General features: G+C 39.2%; 1 protein-coding gene across 1 annotated transcript in view; it reads right to left on the bottom strand.

Moving 5' to 3' along the window:
• LOC134244012 (heat shock 70 kDa protein 12B-like) overlaps positions 1 to 21,826 on the bottom strand; it is a 54,332-nt gene extending 32,506 nt beyond the window's left edge. The window contains exon 1 of the mRNA XM_062726262.1: positions 21,512 to 21,826. Coding sequence (XP_062582246.1) covers positions 21,512 to 21,817 — 306 coding nt within the window. The 5' untranslated portion in view covers positions 21,818 to 21,826. The remainder of the gene's footprint in view (positions 1 to 21,511) is intronic.
• Positions 21,827 to 25,414: the final 3,588 nt, after the last annotated feature.

Here is a 25,414-nt window from a genome sequence, read left to right as displayed (position 1 = left end):
AATTCCTGCTGCCAGTAACTCCTTGATGTGCGACCGGACTTCATCTATCATAGCAGGTGGAATTCTTCGGTACTTTTGCTTAAATGGTGTTGAGTCAGCAAGTTCAATTCTGTGCTTCACTTTGTCTGTTGTTCCAATGTCGGTGGCACCTGTTGAAAATATATCCTGGTACGACTCCACTAATTCTCTGAATGCATGTCGTTCTTCATCTGATATATCCTCAGGCAGGTGGATCTTGGATAGAATATCCTCTAGTTCTGGTGACACTGATGAAGATTCACTGGGTGTTGGTCCTGTATCCTGTATTTCGACTGGTTGAATCTCACAAATGATGCTCTTTGGTGAAACTGAGATGGTTCTAGTTGTGACATTGTTGATGGTTACAGGCATTATCTGATGATCCTCAAACAAATAAGGATGGAGAGTTGCCTCAATGTCGACATCCCTTGGAATACAGGATTTGTTGGACTCATGCATCATAACAATACATCTGTGGTAAGGAATCTTCTTGTCAATGTATCCATTGATGGTAATATTACTATTAGGAGGGATGATCACTCTGGATGTCTCTGCACTTTTTACTAAGCCTAGCGCATACCCATTCCTACTTAAGTCTTTCTCTCTAATAGTAATACAGCGAAAAGCTAAGTACCAGGGTGTCGTCAAGGCTGCTTCTTGAAGAAATCTAGATCCATATTCCTCCTTTGTAACATCTATCAAACTCTGTATTATGTTGGTTCCGATAAGCACAGGAACATGCAGGTTGTAGTTGCTATTCGGAACAACGAGGAATAAACAATCCTGGAGTCTTTCTAAGGGGATGACCATTTGATTCTGAGGGGGGGCCTGGCAAATTTTTTTGAGACGGATTATTTATTTTCATGCCTGTCAAGGACAGATTATTTATTTTCAAGATTATCGAGGACAGATTATTTATTTTCTTCTTTGTCTTACGGTACCTTGATCGATTGATTCTAAAAAGACTAATCATTTATATACCAAAGGCGGATTCAGGATGGGGGGCGTGTATAACTTCGTTCAGGCAAGAGGTCTGGGGCCGCCTTAAGGCCCCCAGTGGGTCCTTGGCGAAGTACTGGTGGAGGCCAAGGTAGGGAAGTTCCCCAGAAGCTCTTGGGTTTTCGGGTATTTTAAGAGTGAAATCAGGACAATTATAGTGGTATTGGTTATTATGTAGCAAAGTATGACATTATACATATTGGTCATATCATACTTTGAATGAAGGGGGTCCAGGGGGCGAAGTTTTTGTGTATTTTAAGAGTAAAACCAGGCACAATTATGTAGCAATTGGTTAGTGAAGTTCCAAAGTATGACATAATTAATCCTACTCATATCTTACTTTGAATGAAGGGGGCCCAGGGAGTGAAGCCCCCTGAATGTCTTGGGTTTTTGCGTATTTTAAGAGTAAAACTAGGCAAAAAATATTAGTTTTGTACTAAAGTATGGCAATATTAATATAATTCATTTCATACTTTGAAATTTTAGGGGAGGGGTTATACACATGTATGCCTTCCTTAAATCCGCCACTGTATACTTCGTATTAATTTATCGGGAAGTATAATTCTTTGACAAGAAAATTCTTCTTTCGTGGAGTTTAAGAATTGGCTTGTATTTAAAGTGATTCATCACATCTACTGAGTGCACATTGTCATGTTGATCAACTGACTACAAGTATCCAGTCTGGTAATCTGATTTTAAATATTATTTGGTTCTAAAATGGCGAGCGAAGCGAGCCCAAAAAAATGCTGAATTGAAGATTCTGAGGTTGAATTACATGGAAATAAAAAGTTATTTTCACAATGTTTAAATATCATAAGTCAAGGTCAGATTATTTATTTTCTTTGCAGAGGAGGACAGATTATTTATTTTCTCCATTTTCAGGGACAGATTATTTATTTCCAAAATCTGCCAGGCCCCCACCTCAGAATCAAATGGTCGTCCCCTAATGTTGGAATACCAAATGGTGATAGGTTGACACACACATAGCCACTATATGGCATCAGTTGTCCATCAGCACATTCTATATTAATGGCCTCTTCAATGGGATGTAACTCTACATCTTGAAGATACTGGTCATAAAAGGACTGGCTAATCGTAGATACGGTGGCACCGGTATCTAGTAGAGCTGTACACTGAATGTCGTTGATGGCAACTGTAATCTCATTTGGTGTTCCTATGATTTCCGTCCTGGGACTCTTGGTCCTCGAGCCAACTCCTCGTCCCCAGGGGTTGACTTGTTGTAGTTTAAAGCTTGGCCTCTGTGATCCACCATTACCCTGCACCCGACAGCAATGTGTCCCACTTGTCCACATCTGTAGCAGGTAGGTGGTTCCTTTTTTCTAAATCTTGGAGGTTCCAGCACTTCATCATGTGTGACTTGAGATATAGGAATCCTGGGATTCTGTTTGTATCCTCCTCTGTAACCTCTTCCTTGTCTACCTCTTTGAAAGGATGGTCTGGGTGCACTGAATGTTTGTGGTAGTCGTCTGTTGTAAGTGTACTGACGATCATTAAATCCTTGCATTGCAGTGGTCAGTTGATTAATCTTTGCCTCAAGATCATCAAGTCTATCAACTGAGTGTTCAGCAGGTGTTGCGGCTTTTGCAGTTGCTGATTTCTTCTCTTTGATTTGAGGTTGATGCTCCATCTCAACTTTTCTCACTGCTGATCTGAGCTCATCAAAGTCAGGAATCTTGTCAAAGAGATGTCCACAAATATCTTTAAGTGATGGCCTTAATCCCTTGAAGAACATTGTCCGTAGCATCTCATTGGACTGTGACTGTGCAATAAGTCCTTTCTGTATGGCTTTGCTTAGAATGTCCTCTAATCTGCAACTCCATCTTGCACATTCCTCATCATCCTTTTGTCTAGCACTATAAAACTCAGACAAGATGTCCTCTTTCTCAGCTACCGTACCATAGATGCTATCTAGTTTCTGGATGATAACTGCAGTAGATGCCCCTGGTCCAAGATGCACTATCACACGACTTGCTTCTCCCTTCAACGAGCGTCTGATAGCATGATGGATAGTATCTGGATGATATGATTCGTTGATGAGACATTCCACTTCATATTTCCAAACATCATAAGTAACGTCACTCTTACTATCTCCTGAGAAGGTAGATATCCGTGGGAACGGAGTATAAGGCGTAAGTTTCCCAGAAGATGGTGGCGGTTGAGCTGTGTTACTGGAAGTTGTTTTGCTTGGAGATGCAGTTGTCTCTTTGGGTTCTTCCTTTATGAATGTAGACGTCATCCAGTCTATGAAGTCCTGCGGGCTATCAGCCTTGGGCTTCAACTTCATGGCTTTCCAGGCTATGAGCATGTTCTTCACTTCCTGCTGCGTCATCGCTGCTTCCTCAGGATTCATTGTTGAACAATTGTTTGGTAGGAACAAATAATATTACAAAATATTTACAAAACTACAAAGTAATACCCAATATTCAAAAATAAGCAATTGTTTGTATGTTTAATTTATCTCATGCTGAAATAAAATTGAATTAATTCCAGGAGGGTAGTTCAGAATGAACTAATAATCTTTGGGAAAATATAAACAAAGTCAGAATATAAATAGAAAATGAAAGTAGGATGCACTTCCGCTAAGTGCTGCACTTCCAGTTAATAAATGCACTCAAAATATTTTATCTTATTGCTGAAAAACAAAATACTGTTTACCACCTGCAATAAAGAAGACTTTCAATCTTTTGTACTATATAGAGTAAGTTTGGTAGACGTAAAACGATTCAAAAACAGGCCTAAATTATCAGCAAATAATTTCAATACTGAAAACAAACAAGAACTTTGTCAATATGAACTTACTTTTCGATTCAAATCAGCTGATTTTACTTCGATGGAATAAGGTGCAAATAATAAGATAAATACGAGGTTCTAAGCAGAGATATTTACCTGGAAACTTGGACTCTGTAAGATTATAACACAGAAACACAAATTCTAAATGCAAAGATTACTGTTGAAGTTTTAAAATAAAATTAAAGTGCTGAAAACAAAAAATTCAGAAAAACTGAATCACGTTTTGTAAACTTCCGGTTTATGAATGAACGGATTTCGAGCTCGATCGGAATTCGCAAAACAAAACCGAACTCGATTGAAATACGGAGATGAAACCGAACCCGATCTAAATTGATACGTATGAAATAATACTAACTCTAATCTAAATGTAAATAATAGGTACAAATGGGATTTGGGGTAATATAGGAGGTTTGGAATTAACTACCAGACAATTCAAAAACCACTGATAAACACTGAAGCAACTATGACCTCACAAAATATCACGACAAACTCAAATCAACCAACTTGAACACAACCAATATAAACTTGTAAATTCAACTATTGCAGTCTTACTGTCTCGTCTGTAAAATGTCAGTTGAAAGAGATAGCAGTTAAATACTAACTAATACTGGGAATGGAATGAGGGAAATATGTGCACTGTTAATTACACAACTTACCAGGCTCTCACTGAGTCACTCTCACTGCAGTTCTTCTTACATTTTAAAGTTCTAATACCAATATGTGCACAGTAAAAATAATAATAAATCCAGTTATGACGGACTCAGACAGACAATGATCAAATTTGATCTATAAATATTGCTAGCTAGCTAATTAGAGGCCTTTCAAAAATATTTACACCACTGATTGATAGTAAATAATTGAAACTTTACATAAGAAAAAAAAAATATATAATTATACACAAAATTAACTCTTATGGTGCACCAAGTTCTAATATCTACAGTTTTTAAACATGCATGTAACTCACCAGCTGGTAAAGATAAATATCACAGATTAAGTCATTGCATGCAGTCTCACACTGTCAAATGCACTACACACTATTATTATATTATTATTAAACAAAATTTATAGAGCGCCTTATATAATAAACACAATTACTCTTGAGCGCTGTACAACATAGTTAAAATACATTCATAAATACAACATCAAGAATAAAAATTTTGTTGAATAGCATAAGAAAATAAAATTTAGTATTGATAACAATTTTAAAAATTAAAAATATTTTTGCGAAATGATGATTAAACGATATCAAAACACGGAAAGAGAAAACTGCATACAATAGAGCATAAGAAATTTCAGAAGATTAAAAATAACCAAATATTTATAGTCAGAAATCTTGAAACATAAATAAATAAATAAATAAATAAATAAAAACAGTCTATATTTGACATTTAAAAATAAAAATTTAACGGAATGCTTCCCTAAAAAGATGAGTGCCACAACTATGATAAGATATATTTTTATTTTCACCCCCCCCCCCCTTTAGCCATCCTTTTCTGTTGAAAATCATGAAAGTCTTTCAGAAAGGTCTGGAAACACATTTTTGACAGGACATGCTTTCAAAAGAATTAAACCGACTATAGCAATTTCCTGTTTACTGACAATTTTGTTTATAAAACCGGATATACCCTATAACCTTTGAATAAGTAAACCTAGACCACGTGTCCTGAATTTAAATCACAATAACAATAGTAGGGTGGGGAGTTTAAAGCTGAACACTTCTCATAAATAGGCACCGTCAGACGGGTATATAAACCCTTCGATCTCTTAACACCCGATTGCACACTTGAAAATCGTGGCAGTCCATTCGTGGTCTCAAATTTTTTGCGTTTATTCCTTGTTTTTATGTGCATTTTCTGTTTGTAAGTAATGTATTGACCTGTATTTTCATGATACTTTTGTCCTGCTTAGGAAAAAATGCGTAAAATTTGATAATTTCATCGCGACAGAGTAGCACGGCAGATTAATATGTCTGACCACTACAGCGAAATACCTTTGACTGTTAAGAGATCGGTTCCTTAATTATATAGGGTTGTAGGGAGAACGTTAATGAACGGGAAATAGGCGGACTAAGCCTTTGTTACGAGTAGTGTTCAGTTTTAAATACCCAGTTCTTTTACTGTCTATAGAATATTGAATGACTTTATTTTGTGTCACTTTTGAGTGTTTCTTTAGGTGTATTTTTTGTGTTCGATATTTTTTGCTAATTCTTTGTATTACCGACATATTTCATTTATACTAAATGATAATATATTATAATATATTGATATATAATAATATATCATTATTTTACTAAATATAATATAATTAAGTGTTGCCATTATATAATGTTGCCTTATTGGAAAACTTATGAGTCTTGTAAATTGTAACGTTGACGTTGGTGAAGTACGAGTACGTAGCTGAGTGAGCATGGGACCCAGATGTGACAAATACATGTACAAGCTTTTTGAGTGTTATCATAGCCTTTCCATAAGTCCGGGACCACAGCCTTAGAAGCGATTGGACGATTGAAGTACCTAAGCTGAAAATTTTCGAGTTCAGATTCAGATAAGTCGATCTGAAAGGAGTTAGAATTTAGCGCCCGCAATTGTGGCAAACCTAGATAAACAAAACTGTGCAATTGAACAGTTACAGGGCAACAAAATAAATGATTATCAGATATAATTTTATAAAGAAACATTTTGTCTGTCTGTCAAGTTATAAGGTTTATTGATTTTCTCGTATAAGTATATGCGAAAGAGAGGTCAGTGCAAGTGCGTGTGAATGTTAGTGTGATATGGAAATATATTATTTTTCTTTTGTAAATAAATTTCTATTAATTGGAAAGGTCGTAAGTGTTTTTTGAAGAAGTCTCAACCACGTTACACTCGACATTATAGCACTAATCCTTTTGACAGCTAAATCCCTACTCCAACAGTTGTGTCAAGATGGTGTAAGTGGGATGAGGAAATTGATGGAACAATATTGAAGAAATGGAACAACTGGCTTGTGCAAGTCATGGAATATTGGACATTCTGTTTTATACCAGTTACATTGTTTTGCGGACGCAAATACACTTGGCATGGTAGTTGTCATATATTTGTGCATATCTGATGAGCATGGAAATGTACATTGTTCCTTCGTCATAAGCAAACCAGGAGTGCCACAATTGAAAACAATGACAATTCCTAGGATTGGGCTCGTAGCTGCGACCTTAGCCGTCAAGTTAAACAGACTGGTAGACGAGCAGTTAGATTATCCTATAGGGAAAATATATTTTTGATAGACAGTACAACAGTACTTCGCTACATTGCTAACAAAAGACTAGATTCAATTTTTATTTTTGACATATCCATGTTTGTCTCCAAGAATTTTTAATTCATGAGCATAATACTGCCTTGGCGCATATGCCACAAGTCTTTCAGCTCTGTCAAAAACTTTATAGACTAGAACTACTTTTTACACGAAAGAGTCATCAAAGTGGGGGGGGGGGGGCAGACTATAAAAGCTAAATGCACCTTTTACGACTAAGTATAAGATGGGCATTCCCCAATTCCATACTGGCTAGGACAATTGCTACAGATGCCCACAGATCTACAGGACAAATGGGCAAGAATTCTACTTTGGCAGTCATTCAGGAGAAGTTTTAAATACCTGGTATCTCATCCGTTTTGAAATCGCTTATCTCGAAATGTGTTATATGCAGACGATATTAGTACTAGTCTCCTCCAATGCACCAAAAAAGGCCTAATTATGGACTACTTTGGGCCATTTGAATTGAAGAGAGGAAGGGATATGGTGAAACAATATGGTGTAACACCGGTATTTACCTTTCTTTATACAAGAGCAGTCCATATCGAAGTGTCATCCTCTTTTGATATGGATTCATGTATTCATGCTATTCGTAGATTTATCGCAAAGAGAGGAAAACCTAAATTTTATTCGATCAGGCAATGGTACAAATCAAGTGGGTGCAGAGAGGGAATTAATTGAAGCTATCAAGATGTGGGACGTTAACCAAAGTCATACCATCTTGTTGAAGTCAGGGATAGATTGGACGTTTAACCCACAATCAGCCTCACATATTGGAGGTGTCTGGGAACGAATTATCAGATCTGTAAGAAAGGTGATATTTTCTGTCTTACATGATCAAACTATTCATCTGAACGATGAAGGACTCACAACTTTGTTCATTGTAGTTGAGGCGATTATATACTCAATGGAAGACCTTTGACACCCACGTTAGATAACCCTTGTGATCTTTAAGCGCTCTGACACCAAACCATCTACTACTTCTAGAAACTAGCCCACCTGGAACTTTTTCACAGACGGACAACTATGTTCGACGTAAATGATGCCAGATTCAATATATCAACAGAAGTGGTTGAAGGAAGGACGCAAAGGTAATTTGGTTCTTATTGTTGAGAATAGCCCAAGGAATTATTATTATTGTCGTTATGGGTATTTCCTGTGTGAACAGAGTGGTGGATCTATGTGGTTTTTATGTCACGTGACATGGTCATATAAATAACAGGTGCGTACTTTAAGGTTTCGTCAAAGGTCAACATGTCTAAAAAATTATTTTTATAATAGCTCCAAAACTATGTGTGGTATAAAGTCAAAACGTTTACAGTTTATAAATATATCATTGATTAATAGATAGAAAGTATCACTTGATAACAAATATTTTTAAAAAGATATTTTTTGAGAAAAATTGTATCAGGAAATGTGCATATTTTAAGAAAAATGCACCTGCTTTATTCTGTCTTTTTTGTGAAAACCATCATTGCAGAAATAATATGTGTTTATCATTGAAGGGCAAGTTCGACGTAAATGGTCTCTGAAAGGCTGTTATTGAAAGCATGACAAGTATAAAGACAAGACCCCTATAAAATCCGCCATTTGCATTGTACTTTCACTTTCAAGTCTTAACATTTGGACAAAATAAACAGGGAAAACAACTTTCCAGAGGCTATCCAAGTCCAACTTGCCCTTCATTGATAAACATATTTTGTTTCTGCAATAATGGTTTTCACTAAGATCGCTAAATTAATTAGGTGTATTTTTTGAAAATATATGCATTTTTAAGAAGAATTTTTCTCAATTTATATTTTTTCCAAGTATTTTTTTTATCAAGTGATACTTTCTATCTGTTAATCAATGAAAAATTTATAAACTGTAAAAGTTTTAACTTTATACCTCGCATAGTTTTGGGGCTACTGTAAAAATAAACTTTTGGACATGTTGGCCTTTGACGAAACCTTAAAAGTTATTCTACCGCTCGTACAGAACGTGTAAGGAATGGAAACCAGTACAGCTAGTTCAGATGTGCAATATTCTGAAGAAGTTTTATTGGGCGAGTCTAATGAACAATTGTCTAACGAGGATGCAGTATCTTTGTTTAATAGTTCATTGAGAAAAGCTTTGCAACAGCAGAATGAGGTCATTGTGAGTTCTATTGTGAAGCAAATTAACAGTAAACCTAATAATCCTGCCACGAATACCGGGCACGAGGATAGCGCACGGGAGGATACTAAACATAACTCATTCGATTTCAAACACGAGGGACACCGCATTCAATATATCTTCAATACAGAGAGAATAGAGAAGTTGAATGAAACAAAAAACTTTATAGAGAAGAAAGATTTGGAGAATGCGGCACTGACTATTGAGAAAGAAATCGGCGAGTTGCAAAAACGAAACAAGATTCTAAAAATAGCAGACAGGCACGGGTGGGATACTGTCAACGAATATTTAGACGATCCATTAGCAGACAACAATGACGACGCTGTTAAGTTACGGGGCGCTGTTAGCCGTGCTGTTCGTAAGCGTAATTACAGAGGGAAGCCGTATACATATCCCATGCAAAACCGCAGACAGAATGCATTTGCTCCCAACGATTTTTTTCGCACTTTCGGCCAAACGTTTGCTATAGGGGGGTACAAGCAATTCGCCAAACCAATCGAATACAGCGCAGGTCAACAGAACTTTGAACGGAAGTGCTTTTTCTGCAGACAGGTCGGACATTACGTCAGGGACTGCCCATTTGCAAGAGGACAACAACTTCCAGTGTCAGCTTCCACGGTCGCATCGGCCTCTAGCAACAACGCCAACAAGCAGTAGTAGAGAACAAGTTGAGTATAGTGAAAATGAAGGCTGTATGAGTGATTCTTATGAATATGAGTTAAACATGTGTTCGATGATTTCAGTAAAGTTTCGGTTAAAAAATTGTTTACAATTTTGGAAGGGTGAATTGTCTTCAAACGTATTTGTTAAAAATACTATTCAGTTCGGTTATGTAATTCCATTTATTCAATCGCCGCCTAAGGTCGTTTTAATATTCACAGTGATTTTGTTTGTACAGCCATCAATGATCTTTTAAATTCTGGTTGTATTCACGAAATATCTGAAGAAAAAATACATGTTGTTAATCCACTTACGTGAACAGCACAGGTAAGAAAAGGTTGGTGTTAGATCTTCGACATGTAAATCAATTTGCAGAAAAACAAAAGGTTAAGTTCGAAGGGGTGAGTGAGGCTTTACAATATGCAAAACAGGGAATGCACATGATTAAGTTTGATTTAAAATCAGGTTATCACCATATTGATATACATCCAGATTTTCACAAATATTTAGGTTTTTCTTGGAAATATGGTGACAAATTCAGATTTTTCGAATTTAATGTGTTACCTTTTGTTTTATCTTCAGCAGGACAAAATTTTATAAAAGTAGTGAGAGTTTTAGTGAAATATTGGAGATCATGCGGTATACCTGTGGTAGTATACTTGGACGATGGTTGGGTTTGTGATACGTACGAGAAGTGCAAGTCTGCATCAGACATAATACAAGACACGTTACAGAGATCAGGTTTTGTTATAAATACTAAGAAGTCAGTACTTGACCCTACTCAGAGTATGGTGTGGTTAGGGTTTTTGTGGAATTTGAAAAGCGGGACGCTAGAAATTCCTTTAAAAAAATAGTAAATTAAAATATTAAATCTTTATTAAAAGAACTTTTAGAGAATAAAAACAATATTTCGGCGAGAAAATTATCTTCTATTGTGGGAAAAATTATCGCATTAAAACCATCTTTGGGAAATATATGTTAGTTAATGACTAGACGTCTCAGTATTACAATTTGCTCTAAGACTGGCTGGGATGAAATTTTGTATATAGACAATGGGAATATTCAAGAGTTAGAGTTTTGGCATTACAATATTAGTAAGCTCCCTTGCAAATATTTTACATGTATTAATAAGACACCAGAGAAAATTATTTTTTCAGATGCAAGTTCTCATGCAGGCGCAGGGTTTACATGTGAAAGAAATAAGAAAATAGTTCATTACATGTGGTATCAGTGTGAAAAAAGTAAAAGTTCAACTTGGAGAGAATTAAAGTCAGTACAAATAATTTTATCAAGTCTGGCAGATGTGTTGAGTGGAAGGTTTGTGAAAATATTTACAGATAATCAAAATGTCGTGCGCATCGCATGTAAAGGTACTATGGTTGACGAGCTGCATCAGCTGGCATTGAGTATATTTGGTGTCTGTGTGCAATACAGTATTTTACTTGAAGTACAGTGGATATCAAGAGAATACACATGGATGCAGATAGTTACAGTCGCATATTTGACAGTGATGATTGGAGTGTGTCTGATCACATTTTCCGATATTTTGATAGAATATGGGGTCCTTTTACAATTGATCTTTTTGCAAATTGTAAGAATAACAAAGTTAAAATGTTTTATTTGAAATATTGGAATCCAGGCACTACAGGAGTTGACGCTTTCGCTTATGATTGGTCAGGTGAAAATTGTTGGATAGTACCTCCTCCTTTCCTTATAGACAAAGTGATAAAACATATGCGTTTGTGTAATGCATATGGAACTTTAATCATTCCTAAATGGTTGTCTTCTTTATTTTGGCCAATGATATGGGATAAAAGTACAACATCTTGCAAATCTTATATAAAAGAATATGTTGAATATAAGAACCCAAGAAACTTTTTTATGTCAGGTTCAGACAAGTCAAGTATATTTGCTCAAGATATGTTTTTGAGCAACGTTTTGGTTGTTAGAATTGACTTCAGAAAAATATAATAGCAGTTTAAATATGGAAGTGAGTGTGTTGTTATGTTTTTGCTGTTTATTCACAGATTTTTAGTGATACTTGGGCGGAAATTAAAGACATGTCAACGAAAGAGCAGTTTAAATCAGCAGATTCCTCAATATTCCACATCATGAAAAGTGCAAAAAGTAAAAACACAGTCACGCAGTATGAAATGTATTTCAAGAAATTTACGCAGTGGTGTATTTCCAAAGATGTCGCAAGTTTTCCCGCGAAATCTAGTGTGATTGCCATTTTCTTAATTGGATTAATTCAACAAGGAGTTTCTGAAGCAGTTCTGTGTTCATTTTTCTATAGTATAAAGTGGTATCATGATCTTCATTGTGCGTTTTCTAATCCCTGTGACGACAGTGTTATTCATAGTTTAATGGAGGGGGGAAAACGAATTTTATCAAAGCCCATAAAGAAGAAGGAACCAATTTCGCCAGATGTGTTAGAGAAGATTATAAATGTATATGGGGAACGGGAGCAAAATTGTGATTTACGAAGTGTAAGAACAGTGGCTATGTTGTTGTTGAGTTTCGCAGGTTTTTTGCGATTTAGTGAATTATCTAATATTAAAGTGAAAAATATAATTTTCAAGAATTTATACATGAATGTTTGCATCGAATCCAGCAAAACTGACGTAAACAGGCGTGGTAACGAAGTGACATTGGCAGAGGCAGGAGGGAAGCTGTGTCCTGTATCTTGGATTAAGCATTATTTAAATCTAGCCGAAATTCAGGATAAACCAGAGGAATATGTATTCAGAGCAATTAGATTTTACAAGTCATGTGGAAAATATATGTTGTGCGGTATTAACAAGCCGATTTCATATACAAGAGCCCGAGAGTTATTGTTAGAAGCTTTGGAAAAAGTGGGAATAGATTCAAAAGGCTTTGGTTTGCACAGTCTGCGAAGTGGAGGGGCAACGACTGCAGCCGAGAAAAATGTGTCGGAGCGTCTGATTAAAATACATGGACGTTGGAAATCTGACTATTCCAGAGACAATTATATTAAAGATTGTATAGATAACAAATTGAAAGTGTCTAATAGTCTTTTTGTGTAAATATAAATGAATATATATTAATAAATATATATGCATATATAGTGTGTGTGTAGACAGGTATTATTATTATTTACACTTTTCTCTTTGATTGTTCTACGTTCTGACGAGCAGCATTCCATACATATGAGTTGATTATTTTTTCAATACAGAATAAAGAGTATAATTAATTTATATTCGGACGAACGAAGTGAGGGAGAATATAATTATTATTATTGTCGTTTTGGGTATTTCCTGTGTGAACAGAGTGGATCTATGTGGTTTTTATGTCACGTGACATGGTCATATAAATAACAGGTGCGTGCTTTAAAAGTTATTCTACCGCTCGTACAGAACGTGTAAGGAATGGAAACCAGTAAATTAGGCACACACACACACACACACACACATATATATATATGTATGTATATAAGTATTATTTAATGATTAAAAATAACGTGTGTTGAAATGAATACAAATGTGTTAAATTTGTAATAAACGTTCTGACGAGCAGCATTCCATACATATGAGTTGATTATTTTTTCAATACAGAATAAAGAGTATATTTAATTTATATTCGGACGAACGAAGTGAGGGAGAATATAATCATGGGAATCTTGGACGAGTACGGGAGGTTGAACCGGACAGACATGAAATTGTGCGTGTTGTGAAAGTGAAAACTGTGTCTTATATTCTTACACGTCCAATGACAAAACTGTGTCTTGTGTTGGAGTTGGATGACAGAGAATGAATATTTTCACATGTTTAAATGACGTTAATTGCTCCTTACAAAATTTGAAAAATATGTTCTGTTTAGGACCATAGTTTAGGGGCCGGTTTAAGATTGATTCTGTATTATTGTCAAAATTTATCCGGATTCATTTATTTTTCCCATTTTGTCTGAATAGAAATTTCAAATCATGACGTGTTAACCTGCCATGTTTGCACGATTTTTCTATGTTTACCCAAAGCTGTAGTGAGTTTGAGCTGTTTTACCTTATATTTTTGGACGAGTGGAAAATACTCAATCACGGTGAATGCAGTGTTAACTTCATATCATTTTGTAGACTGTACTTTTGAAGTAAACAAGGTTAATATTCAGTATGATTAACGTGTGGTGGTCCTGGAGGTACTGGGCACGAATTGCCCAGCTACCTCCGATCACATGGTATTCGTCACAGCACGTCGTGACGTGTACCTATCCTCTCTCTCTTTTGTGCTACAAGCTGCAGAGAACGGACGTGTCTCTGATAGCTCCGTCATTATTATATTTTTTAATTATAACTGCGGGCACTAATAAATACCGGATCATTTTATCATAGTGTGTTCTCTATTCCGCCATCACAGTAGATAATATAGAGAAACGCTATATTGGCGCTGCGAGCAGGGTTTTTTGTCTGGGCAGCGGGCTGCCGGCCTGTCAAGAGTGTCAAGTTTGCCCCGATTGTTGCTAGCACACCGATGCCCCAGGGGGGGGGGGAGTGCCCCGGATGTCATTCAGTATGGGGAGGGGGACATGTCACTCACTCAGGGAGCTATTTCAGAGGGCCCAGGTGACACACCCGGATGGTCCGCATTTTATTCCCTCCAGGAACGACAGCATATACTGGAGGGAGCGGTTGACCGTATCCAAGGGGAAATGGGTCAGTTCCGAGGGGATATTGGTCAGATTCAGGGTAATATTTCCCAAGTTCAGGGTGACCTTGGTACAGTGAACAGAAGGGTGGATACCCTAGGTCAGGATATGGGGGCCCTGAGAGGGGATATTGATGCCCTGGGGACCAGTGTGTCAGCGCAGCTGGGGTCTATGGGATCCAACATTGGGTCTATGGATACAACTATGGGGGCCAATTAAGTAATATTACGCAGATGTTGGCTGGCATGATGAAGGCTAGTCAGCTCCAGTCACCCCCACCCACGTAGGAAATTAAAGTTAGTCAGCCAGTAGTGACTAGTAGCAAAGGGAGTCCTTGGGTCCCTAGCGCACAACCCGGACATCAGATGCCTACAGTGACCCCAGTAGTGACCGCACCTGGCGGAGAGTCTATGTCTGTTTCTGTTGGGGGACACAGTGTAAACATGTCTCAAGGTCATTCCATATCATCGTTTGGCAATGACAGTTTAGCCTCGGGACTTCCAAGCACTATTACTTTGGGTTCATTCGCGTAAGGGGGGGGGGGTCGATTACCCAGTGCTTCCCAGCACGGGCCCACCGGTCTCGGGTCATGTTGCATGGTGCACCCGAGTGGGTACTTCCGCGACCGTGCCCTTAGCGTCCGCGCATCCTAGTGTTGCTTACTCGAGTGGTCAGGCCGCTGGCCACTAAAGTGGGTTGGTTGGGCAGTCAGCTACATTAAGGGGTAGTCCGTCGCTCGTACCTAGTCATGGGGGTTTGCCTGGTGCCATACAGGGTCATTCGCTAATGACCACCGCGAACCAGAGTCAATTGCCAAGATTACTTCCCGCCGGTACCCGTAGCTGTGTCAGTAAGAATATTCCGGCCAAGGTCAAAAGGGTGAGATATAATGGGGATGTTGAATGGGCCCGTTCTATGCAAAATTCTCCACTATCGCCGAATATCATCAGAGGAGCGATCCCGACTCTCTGTTTGCCCTAAGTCTTACGGTAGAGGGGGCAGCTCTTAAGTACTTTGATATCCTCAGACGACGAGGCGCGCTGTTAAGTTTCCGAGAAGTCGTTCTCCTGATGGAGGAGAGATTCGGTAAAACTTCCCTTAGAGCCGCCTCACAGCTGGAATTTAATTCTATCTGCCAGCGAGCGGACGAAGCTATAGAGCAATGGGGGGACCGAGTAATGGACATTACCCAGAAAGCGTTTGGCAGCGGAACTTCGCCGGAAGTTTTTTTAAGAGCAAATAGTCGTCCGTTTTGCTCTGGGGTGTAATAACGGCGAGGCGGGGCAGCAGTTAATTAATAATCCCTCGGGGACTCTAGAAGAAGCGATTAAGCGAGTCAAAACTTATCAACTTAGTCGCAGAGCTTTAGCCCGCCGGCCGAGAGCGGTAAGATCCCTATCTACAGACCGTCAAAATGACCGAAGTCAGTCGCCCAATCCGGGCCATTATTGTGCCAGATCAGATTCTGAGTCTCAAGATCTTTGCGTCGCACGCAGGGGGTGCCAAGAGTCAAGGGACCGATTTTGCGTCGCACACAGAGATGGACCTGATCCGAGGGACCTTTGCGTCGCATGGAGTTCCCCTATGAGACCGTCGAAAAGTTATGACAAAAGCACCTCTATGAAGGATCGACGTGCCAGCAGGGACCGTTCCGATCGGCGTTCCGAGTCGCCGGATCGGGGCTCGTATAGAACATACTATTCCAGCGTCTCGGAGGACAGCACCCGAGGATCAAGTCCCGAGCGAGGGTCCTCGAGGGATCCGTCATCAAATAGGGGACGTTCTCGTGCGCCGATGCCTATTATATGTTTCGAATGCCAAGAACCAGGGCACTTGCGTCGCGACTGCCCGATCCGCCAGCGTAGGCGTAAATCGGGGACCCCTAAGCCTGGTCTTAAGTCGACGAGTAATAAAACTACAGACAAACATAGTGCGTCAGACCATGAGACCAAAGTCAAGTTCTATGAGCCAAATGTGAACGCAACCTATGTAATTCAGTCTGTTAGGTCCGGTAGTCAAACCATCGCTTCAGGGGCGTGGTGTATTCCGATAAGAGTAGGAGGCCAACAAGTGAGGGCAACAATCGACGTACAGCAGCCGACATAACGATAATATCGAGCGAAGTTTAAAAGTCTTTGAGGCCGTAGCCCGAAGTTGTAGGCGATACTTATGCTAGGCTAGCTGGCGAGGGAGCTGGTATGACCGCTCAGTACCTCGGGAGTCTTAACTTAAGAATCGGGGATTATGATTTTGCTCACCCGATATATGTTGGTCCTCTGCAAGATGATATGCTCCTGGGAATTGATTTCCTGCGCATGCATGGTGTAGAAATTCCATGTGAAGCCGGTACTTTAAGGGCATTGAGTGTTGATGAGTCAGTACCAGTACTCGATGCGGTTTCAGTCCGCAGTGTGCGGATTCCCCCGCACACTGCCCAAGTTATCGAGGGTACCCTTAGTTCCGATATGCCAGAGTTTATGCTGGAACCAGCTAGCATATTTCCGCATGGTATAGTAGCTTCGCGGACATACAACGCTGCAGGGAATAAAGCCAAGCTGTGCATCTTGAACTTGACAGACCGGAGTTGTATTGTGAAGCATCTATGCGGTTACCGGAAAAAGCGTTTTCCGGTGGGGCGACGAGCAGCATAATGCTTTCGAGGATCTAATTCAGTTAATAACTAAACCTCCAGTTCTAGCGATACCGAACAGTACAGGTAATTTCATCCTGGATACTGATGTCTCGGATCATGCCGTAGGCGGGGAATTAAGCCAAGTCCAGGGTGGGAAAGAAAGAACAATAGGGTATGGGAGTGCTGTGCTATCCGCAGAACAGCGCAGGTATTGTACTACTCGAAAAGAGCTATTGGCGGTTATTAAGTTTACAAGACAATTCGGCCACTACCTGCTGGGTCGCGAGTTCACGGTCAGGACCGATCACCATAGCCTGGTCCGGCTAATGAACTTCAAGCATCCGCAGAACCAAATCGCACGATGGCTCGAAGAACTGAGCCAGTAAAATATGCGGATCGTACACCGCCCGGGAAAGAAACGTCAATGCTGACGCGCTGTCCCTGGACATACCCGACTCATGCCAGGGGTACTCGACGAGAATTAGGGTCGAAGACTTGCCGTGCGGTGGATGCCGGTATTGCCGCCGAGCCCACGAGCGCTAGCAGGAACTGCGGGAATTTCGCTATCTTCTTACAGTTCCGCAGATTCAGCTCAGAAACAAGAATGACGAAGCTATAGTATACCTGAGACAGTACTTAGAGTCTAGGGCTTTACCTTCCGAAAGCGACTTAATTATTTGCAGTCCTGAAGAGAAGTGCTATCTTCTGGAACGAGACTGTTTCTATCTCGACGTGTCAGGAGTCGTTTGGCGAGAGCCCGATGACTCGGATGCGTCCCGTCGGCTGCTCGTGCCAGGAGGCTTCGATCCGAGGTCATGCACTTATGTCATGACATTCCGTCCTCTGGTCACCAGGGAATCCAGAGAACTAAAGAACGTCTTAAGCAACAGTTCTACTGGTGGCGCATGACTAAGGACATTAAGTTATATGTCAAAACTTGCGACGTATGTGCGAGAAACAAGCGAGGTTCGTTGCCGAACAGATCCGAGCTTAAGAGTTATCAAGCCGGAAGCCCGATGGACAGGGTATATCTGGACTTTCTCGGGCCACTCCCCAAAACTGATAGCGGAAATGAATACATTCTTATGATGGTAGACAATGGGCGACTTCGATTCGTACCCGAGTACGTACTCGAGTTACTTGAGTTTCAATCGAACGACCATAGTTACTACTCAAAATACGTCATATGACCTTATGAACTCTACCCAAGCTAACCCAGCCATACAGTAGGATTACTAGAGTTTCGTTATGGCGGCGTCGAAAAAAAAACCCGAACGTAGGAATTATTTTTTACTAAATATTATGTTTAGCATCGCTTATCCTTAAAAGCAAACTTCGAAACGCACTTTCTACATGAACGCTTTATAATTTATATGAATATATGTTTATTTGATTAGATTTTTCAGGCATACTGCCCGATATAACAGCAGAGACATAAATTCAAATTCGAAACCAAAAAAGTTCAGAGCTGAAAAAGAAAAACACTTCAACTGCAGCAAAAGCTATAGAAAAAATTAACTCAACAGATGATGTCAAAATGGACCTATTCGACCGCCTTTTAAAACTCAAAGAGGAAATTTATTTTATTTTCGCTACCCTTCAAACTCATATGAGTTCGCTTGAAAAGCACATGTTTGTGTAAACATCCGGTCATGTGACGTCAACCAAGAGTTAATACTCGGGTATGAATCGAAGTCGCCCAATAATTTTACCAAGTGGGTAGTGTGTATTCCGCTTCCGTCTCAAACAGCGGAAGTTACTGCCCACTCCGCTATCAATGACTTCTTTTCTCGATTTGGCTATCCTTACGAAGTCTTTACAGATCAGGGCCGTAATTTCGAGAGCGAGCTGTTCTGTAAGATTTGCGCCATGTTAGGGATACATAAAGCCAGGACCACACCCTACCGTCCGTCAGGGAATGGCCAGGTAGAGCGCTATGACCGCACTCTAATGGATGCAGTTCGCTGTTCCGTCGATGGCCAGCCCAAGTCATGGGATAAATACCTAGGCCCGTTGGCTGGAGCATTGCGGTCGGCGGTTAATCGCCATACCGGTTATACCCCAAATCGTTTAATGCTGGGCCGTGAAGTTAATATACCAGCAACCTTGATTTTCGCCCCACCGCCTTCCACGTCTTTTAAAAATGGGGAGGAGGGTGAGGTGGACAGATACGTACTAGAAGAGAATGTTCAGAGCGCGCACAACATTTCCCGCAAACTGAAAGCCGCGCAAAAGGCAATGAAAAGGTCGCATGACATTAAGGTCCGTACCAGCAAGTTCAAAGTCGGAGATTTGGTATACTGGCCCAGCAATGCGGGAAAAAAGGTAGAATCAGTTTGGAAGGGTCCTGGGGTAATAATTGAAGCGAAGTCGGACACAATATTTGTAGTCAAATCTCGGCGCGAGGTCAAGGTTATGCACCATGACAAGCTTAAGAAGTGCGAGGCCAGGCAACTCCCTATATGGTTATTCAACTATCAGAATAAGTTGCATGGACAGTCAGTAGACCGAGATGGGGATAGTTCTCTTGTACGCGACGTGGTCAGGCCGCTGGGGACCGCGGACTCAGGATTAAGTCCTGCGGATCCTGGAAATGGGAATAAACCTAAAGTCAGCCCTAAACCAGCGGAAACAGTAGGTCCTTACATGGGAACCCGGAAACGGGTACGGGAAAGGGCAGAGCAATCAGAGAAGCCCAAATCACCTAATCGACCTAAAGCCACTAAGGGGACTAAGACCCGGCAGTATTGTGTCTGTTTACAGTTAAATCCTAATGGGCTAATGGTGTAGTGCGACAGCTGTCGGGATTGGTTTCATCCTGGGTGTGTGGGTATTAGTGAGGATTATGCTAAATCAGTACCTCAATATATCTGCCCCGAATGCAGTCCCGTCGATGTTGGTCGCGACTAGTTTGGAGGATTATGTCCCCGCAGGGATGCGGAGTCATGTGCAGCTATTTTTAGCTGGATTGTACATATTAGTTCTTACTGCTAGGGAAGCAGATTCCTAAATTATTCAGGGATATTTCCCTGATCTTATGATCGATCCTTGATGTTCCTGATTCCTTAATTAACATTGATGTTCCAAAGAGGATCCATTGGAGCCAGTTCCGGGATTGAGCGTTCGCGACGGAGTCGTGGACGTGATGTCACGCTAGAGCTCATGTCTGTCCTGGGCCCGGATGTCCGGATCTAGACATGCCGACCGGAGAAGTCACCGTGGAACCATCTGACAAGGACGACTCCGAAGGACCCAGTGGTGGACCCGAGAAGACTCGGACGAGAGGCGCCCAGGACCAGGGACGGACGTGAGATTCTGTGAACTGTGATATTAACTGTAAATTTCTTATATTTTATGATTTTATTATGGACATTAATGCTTAACTAATATTGACATTGTATGATTATATGCTTGTTTGTTTATCTGTGTATATGTGTTTAGTGATTATGTATAATTGATTTTAAATATGTTAAGCCCCGCTAAGATTTAATTGTGTATTTTGATGTATATTATAGTTTGTCCTGTTGTAACGGGCAGGGACGCCTTTTTTTCAAAATGGGGAGGAATGTGGTGGTCCTGGAGGTACTGGGCACGAATTGCCCAGCTACCTCCGATCACATGGTATACGTCACAGCACCTGTCGTGACGTGTACCTATCCTCTCTCTCTTTTGTGTTACAAGCTGCAGAGAACGGACGTGTCTCTGTTAGCTCCGTCATTATTGTATTTTATATATTATAACTGCGGGCACTAATAAATAGCGGATCATTTTATCATAGTGTGTTCTCTATTCCGCCATCACAGTAGATTATATAGAGAAACGCTATAAACGCTAACCCTGATGTGAATTAGCATTCTTAAAGGTTAGATATTAGTGCCATATATAAATTTCTATTCACTTACATTATTCAACACCATGATGCATTACTAGGTAATGACATGAAGTATTTGTAATTTTTGTACCCAGTATTACCAGTCAGTTGAATAGTGCGTCATTTACCATACATATAATGTACAGCTTGTAAGTTCTGTTTATTTTGTTTGTGTTTGTAACGTTATAGTCAATCTTTTCCCTTTCCTTTACGATTTCCATTACCAACGTTGATAGAAATAAATGATAGGAAACGAATGTAACATGAAAGGAAAACAGTTTCATATCATTACCCCCCCCCCCCTCCCCAAAAAATGATACATTTCACTTTCATAGCAATGGTGAAAAAAATATGACATATTTATAGTTTGGTCTGCGTGAGTTTTTTTAAAATACATTTTATTCAAAACTTTTTCAAACAATTTGTTTGTAAAGATTCATCTTGAATCGCTTAAAGAACAGCCAATCATGATGCTTGTCCTCCAGAGCAAGATCGGAATATTTGTCCTCAGCCGTGAATCCACAAGAATGGAAATTTCCATGCTTGTCAAACAGGACACAGCTGGAGGTCTTCAGTGATTGGAGGCCCCCGCTTCCCGCTGACCAGGTAAAGGTGGAACACTTAGTAGGATCCTTCTTGTATTCATGCAAGAACGAAAAGGCATAACCAGAAAATGTGGTTCCAAAATCGATAGCTGCCACTATCAGGTGATTGTCTGCCGCCATTGTGGAGTTATAATTCTAGAATGAATGAAAATAAAAATTCTAGTCTAGTGTTGTCTTGTCTAGTCTAATAGTCAGGTGTTGATAAAATTTTCTGTAGATGAGCCAAAGGCTCAAGTGAGCTTTTCTGGTCACATTTTGTCCGGCCTCAGTCTGTCCATCTGTAAACGTTTTACATTTTCGAATTCTTCTCAAGAACCACTTGGTCAATTTCAACCAAACTTGCCACAAATTATCATTGGGTGATGAGAATGCAAGTTTGTTAAAGGACCAAATCCAAGGGGAGGTTATTGATAATTAAAAAAAAAAATATGAAATCTAAGAGTAATCTCACTGGAACAGGAAAGATAAAACTTAAACAAAAGCATCCTCAGTTAGTGTAAAATTAAGTTTGCTCAAATCAGAGCGGGGCCAAAACAGAAAATCAATGTTTTACATAGGAATATATAGGAAAAATCTTTCAAAGTATTCTTCTCAAGTGCAACTGCGCCAGCAAAGATAAACCTTATGTGGATCAGGTTGTGAAGAATCAAGTTTGTTCAAATCATGACCCATGTAGGGTAGAGTGGTGCCATAAAGGAATAGAAAAGTTTTACATATTAGGAATATATAGGAAAAATCTTGAAAATCTTCTCAAGAAGCACTGTGCCAGGAAAGATATAACTTATGTGGAAGTATCCTCAATAAGTGTAAAATCAAGTTTATTATGACCAACCATGAATATCCAGGGCATATAGTGTTTGTCATGTCCGTCTTCCGCCCCCCTGTCCTTCTGTAAACTTTGCGTTTAGCTCAGTTCAAAAGCTCAGTTTCACATGCTAGTAAACTATCCAAGATTTTTTCATCAAAGTTTATATGCTGATAGGTATTGCTAAGAGCTGTGAAACTGCAGCAATATTTTCTGATCTTGACCTTTCGTATTGATCTTGACCTCACTTTTTTAAAAGTGTTTAGCTCAGTTTTAAACATACTCTTTTAGATTATGTTATCAAACTTCACATGTTGATGTATACTGATGATAACTATTCAACTGAATCACCTTTTTGACCTTGGACTTTCCTTTGACTTTAACCCCACTTTTCTTAAATAAGTGTTTAGTTCAGTTTTAAAGAAATCATACAAGATATTTTATCAAACTTTGCATGCGGATACATACTCATTACTGATGTCTGATGAGAGCTATTCAACTGAGTCAATATCTTTTTTTACTTTGACCTCTACTTTGGCCTTGACTTCACTTTTCTTAATTTATTGTTTAGCTCAGTCTTTAAGGAACCATTAAATATATTTTTATCAAACTTTGTATGTTGATACATACTGATAATAGCTATTCAACTGCGTCAACATTTTTTGAACTTGACGTTTCCTTTTATGTTGCAATACTAATATTCCCTCGGCGGGACATTCATGTCCTAAAGACATATTTCTAGTTCAAAAACATATGACCCCTAAGGGTAGGGCGGGGCTAAAACGGAAAATGAAAGTTTTACATAGGAATATATAGAGAAAAAAATCCTAAAAATAATCTTCTGGAGAATAGCAAAACCACAATTTGTCATATTTAAACGAAAGCATCCTCAGGTAGTTTAGATTCAAGTTTGTTCAAATCATGACCGGGTGGCTTGGGGGGGGGGGGGGGGGTAGGGACACAATAAAAGATCAAATTTTTATTAAGCGCTAAGCGCGCATGCGCAAGCGCTTACTCGGGTGTCTTCAGACTTTTAATCAATGACCTCTACCGGCGATTTATACCAGGGCTGCGTTCAGTACCACAGTTGCTAGTAAACTTACGCGTAGTTTAATGCTACATACTCAATCGTTTTGAAAACACATCTCGTCTACCTGTAAAATGTTAATTCTTTTACACAATCATATGCATGAAATGTATGACTAATATGTGAAAAAGCATGCGAAAATTGAATGTGTCGGATTTTACGTTTAGATAAAGAAAATTCCTTCAGTCAGTGTACTGGTATATACAGCATGTCGCGAGATGCAAAGTGTTATCCGAGTCGTCTAAAATATACAACCGGAAATCCCCGACCCTCTGTCAGCTACTTTAGTGTAGGAGTTATCATAATAGGTGTTAATTAGTACAGTCGATATTAACTTTCGTATGTTCGAAAATCCTGCGTTTGTGGATAATGGCGGTTCTTATCTCTGAACAATATTGTGCATATTAATTAGTACTGACAAACATCAATTATGAAACAAATCTTATTTCTGCAGTGTAATTCGAAAAAGTTAATACAAGTACCGTAAAAAGATTTAATATGCGCACGTGTATTTAAAAGTGTCATTAAAACAATTAGTACAATTCCATAAAAAACTAGTGCTAATTGTAACGGGGACCGTTACGGATGTTCCCCAAACGCTCCCCAACTCCCTTTTTGTGCCATATTCCCTGTAATCTCTATTAAATAAGAAATACTTTATGGAATCTAGACTTAATCAAGGTCTTCCCAGAAAAATACAAAATATATTTAAAAATAGGCATTGCACGCGTGTTCATGTGCATAACGACCATTTTATCTTGTCTACACTATCTAAAATTTTAATATTCTTAATATCAAAGCATTTAATCCAAAAGTATTTTAAGATACACTCATTCGAGTGTATTTTTAATTTCACTCATTTCACGTGCACGCACGTGAAAGCACGTGCATAATGACTACACCTTCTTGTAGGAGTCCCTTATATTGATCTATGTTCTAAATCCCATCCTGTTTGGTTGAAAAGCAAGGGAGTTATAGCCATTTCAAGTTTCAGACAATCAGATTGCAGCACACATGCATGCGTGGGATTTCATAATTTTTATCTTTATCGTATCGAAGGATATCTAAATGAATGACTATATTTTAAAATTCCAAACATTTCGTCAAAAAACAAAGGAGATATAGCCATACCAAGTTTCAGCCAATCAGATTGCAGCACTCGTGCATGCGCGTGAGTTCATGAATTTTTTTTTTCTATATCATATTTTATGATATCCAAATGCATGAATATATTTTAAATTTCAAAGCATTTCGTCAAAAACAAAGGAGATATAGCCATCTAAAGTTTCAGCCAATCAGATTGCAGCACACGTGCATGCGCATGCTTTCATGAATTTTTTTCCTATATCATATTTTATGATATCCAAAGGCATGACTATATTTTAAATTTCAAAGCATTTGGTCAAAATACAAAGGAGATATAGTCATTTAAAGTTTCAGCCAATCAGATTGCAGCACGCGCGCATGCGCATGCTTTCATGAAATTTTTTATATATCATGCTGTAGACCTTTATAATGTAGGACGATGTTCAAAATTTCAAAAGATTATGACAAGAAACTAGAAAGATATTGAGACTTTAGTTTCAGCCAATCAGAGCGAAGAGCACGTGCATGCGCGTGAGATCTTGCTATTCTGACCATGCCATCTTGTCTATACTACCAATGTATCCTTACATTATGAGTTTCAAAAAAATTCATCGAAAAAAAGAAAAGTTACAGCAATATCCATTATATTGGTCATTTCACGTGTTGCACGTGTGCACTCTTGCAAGCACGTGCGCGCAAAATGACCTTCGTTCGGCAAATCTACATAACATGTCTACTG

This window comes from Saccostrea cucullata, unplaced genomic scaffold, assembly GCF_032062105.1.
Source record: "Saccostrea cucullata isolate Sc308-1 unplaced genomic scaffold, CSIRO_AGI_Scuc_v1 ctg108, whole genome shotgun sequence".
NCBI classification, from domain to species: domain Eukaryota; kingdom Metazoa; phylum Mollusca; class Bivalvia; order Ostreida; family Ostreidae; genus Saccostrea; species Saccostrea cuccullata.
This window is presented reverse-complemented; position numbering and strand designations above follow the sequence as displayed.